The sequence below is a fragment of the Rhea americana genome, unplaced genomic scaffold (assembly GCF_003343005.1).
Source record: "Rhea americana isolate MKP2758 unplaced genomic scaffold, rheAme1 scaffold_143, whole genome shotgun sequence".
NCBI lineage: Eukaryota > Metazoa > Chordata > Aves > Rheiformes > Rheidae > Rhea > Rhea americana.
The window spans coordinates 521,798-530,837 of record NW_028185517.1 but is presented as its reverse complement, the minus strand read 5'-3'; the positions used below and the strand labels follow the sequence as shown (position 1 = coordinate 530,837).

The following is a 9,040-nucleotide window of genomic DNA, read 5'->3' as shown; positions in this document are numbered from 1 at the left end:
GAGCTTAATTAGTGAGCAGTAAGGCACTATTCACTGTGCTTGCAAGACAGTATGACAAGATGCCACTCCAGGTCAGGATGAAGAAAGTAGTCTAAAAGGCCAAGAGACTAAAAAAAACAAAAACAAACAAACAAACAAAAAAAGCCTTAGGATCTTCACTGTGAGGATGTGTAACTGTGGGAATCATTTCTTAAGAGGTTCAAAGACCCCAGTACAGTAACCTAACAAAAAAAGTCAATGTTCATCTTATGTTCTCACTCAACCCTAGTGAATCATGCTGGAATCCTCTTCTTGATTGTTTCCACTCTCCAGTCATACACATCATACATACATGGGCATCTAAACCAATCTCAGAATTTATTTGAAAAGGTCACTATTATACTTTGTATATAATACAAATGCTTATATACATCGTATATGCACTTCAATATAGAAAAACACTGTTAAACACACCATATGTATAACATATAACAAAGTGTTTAAAAAACATGTTTCTGGACACCAGTTATATTCTTGTACATGYTTCCTTTTGCATATCTTCATATATGCTTTAGTATTGTGTATAAAAATACATAAATCTTTTGCTGAGTTATCTACCAAGGAGTTATATTTAAGGTTAAAAAAAAAATCTGAATTACAGAATAATTTTTCTTCTTGAACTTTCTATGCTGAGATATTTTAAGTTACATCAAAAGCCATTTGCAATAATGTTTCAGGTACCTTTCATGCACTTCAGGTTTTGAAATTGCTATCTAAATTTGAATGCTCTCTAAAACTACAAACTAATTGACTTGTGAAAATGTTATGAAGTAAAGATGCAGCTTTCATAGAGTATGTAGGCTCACATCCAAGTGTATTTTAAATGCACACAGACCAGACCAAGAATACTTCTTCAGTTTTAAGTGCAGGTTTTCCCTGACAGTATGCAGAAGGTGAACATTCAGATGAATCATGACAGCATAGTTTGGGCATCTACCTCTTGTTAGATGATTTCTGCAGGTCTTCACTAAAATGCGACCCTCAAAGTTCTAGAGGGTCAGCCCTGTTAAGAGCCCAGCTATTCTCTTATCTAAAGAGAACACCTGGGGAATTACTTTTTTTTTTTTTTTTGAATTATTTCTGGAGGACCTTTTCACACCATCAAAGTTACCATTCACCAGTAGAAAAACTCTAAATCACCAAGTATATGATCCTAAAAGTAAGTAAAATGTATAAATGTTTTGTTCAAATCTGGAGCACTGTTTGGATCCAAACTTGCTTGTGGGTTTCCCCTACATCCACAGAATTACTTCCGAGCAAGCAATCAARTTCCACAGAAGTGGTTTAAGCTAAACTATTTTACTGTGGAGGAGATCAGGTTTGACTTGTCCACCTTTGCTGAGGATGGACACACCAGAGCATTCAGCACAGCAGGATGTTCACCAAGATGAAGCACAGAGCATGTTGTTTGTGCAGACCTTGTGGAAAAAAGTTACATACAACAACTACTAAGGTATACAGTGTGAACAAATTGTACTTTGTCTTTTCTCATTTTAAACTACAGTCTCCACTAATAATGTTCTAATCTGAAATTATTATTTCCTTGGCTTTTTAGTAGTGAATACATAGATTCTCTTTTCCACACACTTTGCATACAAACACTTAGATCTGGAGCTGCCCTGTCATCATGATTAATTCCATTTGTTGGCCAGCCTATAGTGACACTGTTCAGTGTTAACATAACATTTTCTCAATGCCTTAGTTTAGAGAAAGTCAGAAAAGACAGAAGTGGCCCCAATAGTCACCTTTCAAACTGGCAACTAAGAGTTAGTGGTGTCAGCATTAGAATTGCTAACAATTCTGTCTTTGCAGRCATAGCCAACATATGCAACTCATCTTGACGGCAAAGAAAAAAGCTGAAAATTTGAAAACACAAAGAAGCTAGCTAGGTTCATTGGTGGTGGTGGTGGTGGGGGTGTAATTCTCTGCCTAAAAGGAGGAAAGTTCACTTGGAGACCAGACTGAAATACTAGAGATGGTTGCACCGACAGAAGGGAGACATACCTTCCTTGGCAGTCTAGGATTGTAGGACAAGTAGTAAACTCTGTTACAAAGCAGCTCTTCCCTCTTGCCCATCCCATTCTTCCACATCCCCAGTGATTAGCTCTTATAGCTTTATAAGCAATTTCCTCAGTCCAAAGACAATTGCTTATCACTATAACAAAGTTGGTTAGAGATGCCCAGAGTGCTGTACCTACCTGGGGCCTGGCAACAGGGATGATGTGCACAGGACCCATCTGAGAGAGAAAGAATCGTGTGATTACATCATGAACAGCTACACCTCCCTGGGTTCTGATGCCTGGGTTCTGGTTGATCAAGGAAACTCAGAGGAACAGAAGTACAAATAACCAGTTACACACACCCTTATGTATAGCCACAGAATACTCTGTCACATTACTTGTTACAATTGACGGGCTCAGAAATGCAGGAAACACTAATGTAACGTGGAGTTAGTTTTTGATGAGACTGGAATCGGAGTCGATTTGTTCTTCCTGGATAGGAAGTCGAAAGCTCTGTCCTGAAAGACAGAATAAGAATACAGAGTAGTTGAGGAAGGGCAAAAGGGAAGCTAGAGACTTTTAGTTGCATGGATGCCTAGGTACATGAATGACTTAAGTCAGTGCTTGTCCTTCCAGTCAATGCTAGGAAACACTAAGTGTAAGGAACAGTGAAAACAAATACATGTATTTTACCACTACTCCCTTAATGGAACACGAGCCAGCTGCGGGCTGACTCAAGAGCCAGACTCCCATTTGGTTCTGAATAGAAAGCTCAGCTCTTCTCAGTCAAACCTCTCCTGCATTTGAAAGAGACTAAGGCAGTTCACTTCTAAAGAGTATATTGTAAACTACTTTTGCTCATGTAGAAGATTAGTGGTTTGGGATCCTCTCTATACTGAATTGAGGTTCCTGCTCAAATTTATTACATTAGTTTTGGAGGGAACCAGGGAGAAAGAAGGGAGAAGGAGACAAGAAAAAAGAAAAAAGAAAAACAGAGAGAACAGACTAAAGTCAATGATGTACCAGAATTAATGCCCTCTAATGATTCACTCAAAAGCTGAACAAACAATTTCACATCCATTTCCATTAGCACACACTATAAATTCAGTCTTCCTGCATGGTAATAGAGGAGTCTGTGCTCTACAGTACAAACCTGAGACACTGACATGTCTAGTGCATCAGGATCAAAGAACTGAGTATTTGCCTTAACTGCAGGTGACACTATGCTACCCAAGCAGCTAATTTGATTTTAATGGAAACAATTACCCAGAGCTCAACTAAGGAACCTTAATTGTTCTCTTCTCTGTATGGTCTCTCCCTAAAAAGCAACTCACTCTGATTGTTGTTCGTACAAGGTCTCCTCTCGGTCTCTTTTTTGGCTGCTTGGATAATCAATAGGAGAATGGACATTCCAGATACCATGAGCAATATCAGACAAATAACAATAAGTGATAAAGGACCTGGAGGAAAAAACAGAGAAAGGATACACCAATAAAGATTCATTGTTCTAGCTGGAGTTTCCAGGACTTTCTGGCTTCAGAATAGGGAGCCTAGAACTCTAGATCTCATGCAGGCAGTCAGCTCAATAGGGAGCACCCCTGAACCACACAGCCTGCAAGTTTCAGCTCCCAAGCAAACCACCAGGAAGTCTGGAACTCTGCTGCTTCTGAGTGCAATTTCATTTCTGATTAGTTTCAAGTGAAAGTTTCTAACCAGCTCTAGTAACCACCGGTAGACTAGACTTGGTCATTCCCTCTCCTTACCCCAATTAGTCTCTGTGGGGCTGTTCTTATCTGGGCAAATGATAAGAGGGACTACACTAGGTTTGGATGAGGAGATCATTGCAGTTGACATCTTCTTCCTGCGGTGGGTGGTGAAAAGGTGCAAAGCAGATGTTACACTCCGAGAGGTAGTTGGCTGGGTCAGCTGGCTGCTGCAAACAGCATCCTCCGTTTTCGTCCCCATACGAAGAGTCTTTTTTCCAAGAACACTACAGCTAGAGTTGTAAAATAAATTAGTGTAGTTTTTTTAATAGTTAAATATGGACTTAAGTTACCTGCATTCACAAGTGAATATTGTGACACTTGCTTTATCACTACAAATTCAAACTTGACTTTTTCTGGATTCTGTAAGTATGTGAAGAACAGGTAATTTTCTGATATCAAAGTTATCAGTAGGAAAAAAAGCTGAAGTGATCCAGTTACTTATTTTTTCRTAGTATCTGTGCACACAACAGCCTTGGAGTACAACTGCATTTGGCAAAGAAGCCTTTTGCTTCAAAAACACATCCAGACCTCAAGGAAAGGCTCAGAATACTGTTGTTACCACACAAAAAGGGAAAGCAGCAGAAGGCAGAGAGATGCCTCAACTCAGTGTACAGGCTGCTCAGGACTCCTGAGAGTTAATCAGGAACATGATTTCACTGCATCTACTGCTGGTTTATTCTATACACCAGCTTTAAGCACGGCCTGGGCATTTATTGCTATAGAAGTAAATACAAAACATTGCACTGAGTACGTTTGGATCAGTGATACATACTTGGTCCAAGGTTGACAGCTTTCATTTCCCCCTGTAGAATAAAACCCTTCACGACATGGTAAGCATACTGGGGAAAAAAAAAAGACAGAATTGGACCTGAGTTAGTAAAATAGTTACATGACAGTTAAACAGCAATTGTACTTATGGCTTATACTAATAGACTAGCTTCTAGAACCAACCCAACAAAATCCACATAGCCTCTAGAAACCATAGTCTACAATGGTTCAGGAGTAAGACAATATGCTCAGTGGTCCTTTTTAGTATGCAGCTGGCTAGGTTTTCTGCTTTCTCTACAGGCTAATCATGAATATTAAAAAGGAGAGCATTAACATCTCTGACAGCTCAGAAATCACAGAGCAGCCGTTGTACAACTGCCCTGCTGCTAACGCTTGCTTGGAGATGTAAGTGAAAGAAGAAAACAGTTTCTGCACTATGAAAAGAATAACCATGTTATCTGAAGTGCAGGTGAGAGGTTGGAGAGTCAGCCATTACTAACTTACCACTTCCCAGCGTATGTTTGGCATCTGGCATGTAACCTGCAATACACATGCAAATTCTGTCAGAGGTCTTCTCACATTTCTTCACCTCTATGCTCCCCATCCCTAGGGAAAATAGAACATAGCACACATCAAATTACTTACTGCCTATCCACTGTGTGCAGCAATACTCTGCAGAGCACAAAGTTTAGTAATCTTCAGACACCAGTTTTCAAGCAGCTTAACCTTTGAAGGCTCTATCAATAGTAGTGACAAGGAGATAAGAAATGCAAAATTATAACCCAGAAAATCTTTGGATTTGATCCTTCCAGACAAGAGGCAGGCACCTGATGATAGCAGCCTTTGAGAAGAAAGTAAAGATGAGACAGCATATGAAGAATGATTTGCTCTCAAATTCATAAGGAAATGACCATTATACAGCTGACTTACTAGTGTCGCAGACTGTACAACTCTTGCAGAAGCTGTGGTTGTGCTCAGTACTAAAGTATTCATCTTGACAGGGGACACAGTCTGTTTCTGCTTTTTCTGTGCAGCGGTTTCTCATTCTTTCACCTAAAAAAAAGATCAAGTAGAAGGAGAAACATTAAGAAGTTCTCTTCATTCCCATACATTAGAATGAAAGAGTATCCTAAGTCACACTTCCATTCAAAACTCTGGCTAAGAATGTTCAGCAGCTTCAGAGCTAGAAGCCCTCAAAATTTTGTCCTACAAAAATCACTATAAATTAAGCAGTTAACAGGCTAGCAGGAGCCTGATAACTTGCTGAGAATTGAGGCAATATCCCAAATGATTTTCCCCAGTGCATTCCAAGTATTACTTCCCTAGATTACCTTTTAAAATGGCCTAGATACCAGGGTTTGCAGCTAAAGAGAGGGACCAAAAAATGCAGGTTTTACTGTGGTAATAGGTCTGATGCCTCTGATCTGTGTAATACAGTAGCTTCATGACAGATTTTGCCTTCTGCCATGAAGAAAAAAAATCATGCAACTCAACTCAAAGTAACCCCCCCCCCCCCCAAACAGGGTGGGCACAGGTACTAAGAGCAACAGGTACCACACAGATTCACAGGCAATTTATCAGTGAAGCCTTCAGGAACAAATGTTTGCCGTATCTTTCTGCTGGAGATCCCAGCAGATCCCATTAAGATCTCTGCTGGAAATCTCATTAAGCATGAATAAATGGGGTTGTATTTTGATATGCAACTATGTGGGCACACATGAGTATCAAAGACATTGCTATCTCAATTCCCAAAATAGTGAGACAGAGCAAGATGCGAGGCAGGCATCTGTTACTACTCCAAACATTAAATGGATATCACACATTGCATTTAGAACTAAGCTCTGAACACTTCCATCCGCAAATTCTGTTTTCCCAACCTATGTGGTATACAGCACTGCTTCACAGAATATCAGTTTTGCAGACTGAGATGACAAGCTTTAAGTGAAGTGATTTGTTCAAATAGAAACAAGTCAAAGGTGGACCTTGGTAAAGGAGTCAGACATGCTCCTTCTGTCTCACTAGCTTCTGTCCATGTGACAAGCACTGCAGGAACTACAGACAGTTTTAATGACCAGAGTTTCACAGTTGCACTCAAATATGCCCTTATTCTCAGAGTCTGCTTTTTTCATTTTCTTGTTCTGTAGTCAAACAACAAGCACCAACTTTTTCCTTACTCATTTTCTCTGTATTTTAGGTCAGTGTCAAAAGACAAGAGATTTTTAGTGACTAAAATGCAAGTTAATTTGCTTTCCCAACAGCAGCAAATTTGATACCAGCATCCAAAAAAAAAAAAAAAAAAAAAAAAAAAAAAAGGACCTTCAGAGCTTCAGAGTAAGGAGAAACAAAACACTTCTAGAGATAATGAATTATTTGTATCCACATACAGTGACTAATTCCGCAGAGTTCAGAAGCACACAGACTTCAGTAGTTTTGGGAACATGCAATAAACCATCTTAAGTCTTAGATCTCCGATTGAATGAGGATCTATTCCAATCAGCACTTTCAAAAATGCTACTAGTTTCAACTTCTATTGTATCAATTCACACATTCATTTTGTGTAGTAGGCTTAATTATAAAAATAGAAAGTAAAATCTATTTTGAAAGATGCATATAAAAACCTCATACAAGATTAAGTTGAAACTGCATTTACAGACATGATCTAATCTCTCACTAGAAGTAAAAATATACCCTTCTTTTCTGTAAGCACTGACTGTACTAAAAGTACTTTGTCAACTGCTTGCTCCTTGAACAGTAGTATCAGCTGTTAATTGTGGTTACTCTGCACCATCAAGTCATTTCTATAATGAAATCCCAATTATCAGAAGTACTTGATGTTTGATATTTTGCATTTGCCCCTCAGCACTGCTTTCAGAGATACTCACTGATTGTTACAGCAGCTGTGAGAAGAAAAAAAAAACACACAAGTATATGACCTAAAACACTCAGATTCGTTCAGTTTCTGCAACACACACAAATTTCTCAGTAAGTTAGACTTTGCCAGTCTAGGTCCAAGGATCAAGCAAAAAACTAAGGTCCTTCACAACTTTTCTGGTGGCAGGGGGAAGCAGCATTTGCTAACAGACCATTGGAAAAAATATTGTACATCAAACACTTATAATTTTTCAATTTTCATTTACTATATGGTGTTATATCTTTGCTGTAAAATATCTAAGTCTTAGTTAGCACAAGCTTCGCTATAAAAGAAAGCTTTTAAATAATCTTTAGCAACAGACTTAATTACCTGACATTTTCTATTATTATGCAATATTTCCAAGTTGCATTTTCTTAATTAAGTAAACACATAGTAACATAAATCTTTTCTCAACTCATACTCCCACAGTGAAAATGTACCAGTCTAACACATTAAGAAAACTAAGCCACACAAATGAAATATTAACTCTCTCAAAGAGAGTTCCTAAATTCCATACATTACAGAAATTATTTCTTCAAACTAGAAGGATGTGAAATGCTCAAATGCTTTTCTGTTATGCTTCATTTAYCTGTATTGTATTTTCAACTATCAAACTTTTTAACCACCTGTGGGTTATTAACTGATAGATATTATATCTAACAAGCACAATCAATACTCAGTGAATGAAGCCTACTTACCAGGAGCACAGTCTTTGCAGCATTTTTCACCAAAAGGATATTCATGTTCTTTACATTTCAGTCTCAAGCAGTGGGTAATAGTGACAGTCAGTAGCAAGAATAAAACAGTATAAAAGTGTGAGTAAAAACTAGTAACTAACATCTGTCCAACCATAATAGAGCCCTACTATCCCAGCAAAAATCTGACAGTGGCAAAATCTTGGAGGAACTGACTCTAGGCTGCTGGTGACCAGAACGAGTTCATATGTCAGTCGTCATGAAATTTCCAGCATGTGCTCCACCCCTTTTTTTTTCTTCCCGCCTCAGAAAGCATGTTTTTTTGCAGTTCACAACTAAAATATTCACAGGCAGAAAGATAACATACTGAATTGTGTTATCAAAAGATTTCCATTCTTAGTCATAAAACAGAGCGCATGTCAGCCTTCGGCTAGGTACATACCTCGCCACTTAGTGCTAAAGCACATGGCTTGAGAACAGGGAGAGAACTAGAAAAGATGATCCTTATTTTGTAACACATGAGAACTGTTACAAACTGGTGCCTTGCATAAAATGAAAGGTAGCCCACACATAGGCTTACTCCTTAAAGGTGAAGTACAGATTCTTTCCCCTTGGTCTCATGGGGACAGCAGACCCATGACTTTCATTGCTGCATAAAAACATCATTGTTAAAAAGATATTTCTCATCTCGAAGAGCGTGGAATAGCACTTCAGTCTTGATCTTTTCCTCATAGCTAGTAAAAGCTACAGATGGGAAGCATTTGCACAGTCCATTTTGACATTTAATATAAGACTCCCTGCAATGCTAGTGAAGAAAGGAAAGCTCCCAATTCCTAAACAGAGGCTGCATGTTACTTCATC

At 38.6% G+C, this 9,040-nt stretch overlaps 1 protein-coding gene across 3 annotated transcripts; it reads right to left on the bottom strand.

Annotated features, from left to right (window-relative positions):
* Nucleotides 1–374: 374 nt before the first annotated feature.
* Nucleotides 375–8,670, bottom strand: TNFRSF4 (TNF receptor superfamily member 4). Of its 3 annotated transcripts, none has more exons than XR_014895071.1 (8): nt 8,183–8,670; nt 5,504–5,626; nt 5,078–5,179; nt 4,578–4,644; nt 3,803–4,035; nt 3,374–3,499; nt 2,044–2,557; nt 375–1,457 (listed from the first exon to the last, which is right to left on the bottom strand). XR_014895071.1 is itself a non-coding variant. In XM_085298949.1 (7 exons), the coding sequence occupies exons 1-7, from the start codon at nt 8,334–8,336 to the stop codon at nt 2,490–2,492; spliced, it is 873 nt and encodes a 290-aa protein (XP_085155075.1). In that variant the 5' UTR covers nt 8,337–8,670; the 3' UTR covers nt 375–2,489. The 3 variants fall into 3 exon arrangements, 1 of the variants encoding a protein (XP_085155075.1); XR_014895072.1 differs by having other exon boundaries at nt 2,238–2,557; XM_085298949.1 differs by having other exon boundaries at nt 375–2,557.
* Between the last annotated feature and the right edge of the window lie 370 nt (nt 8,671–9,040).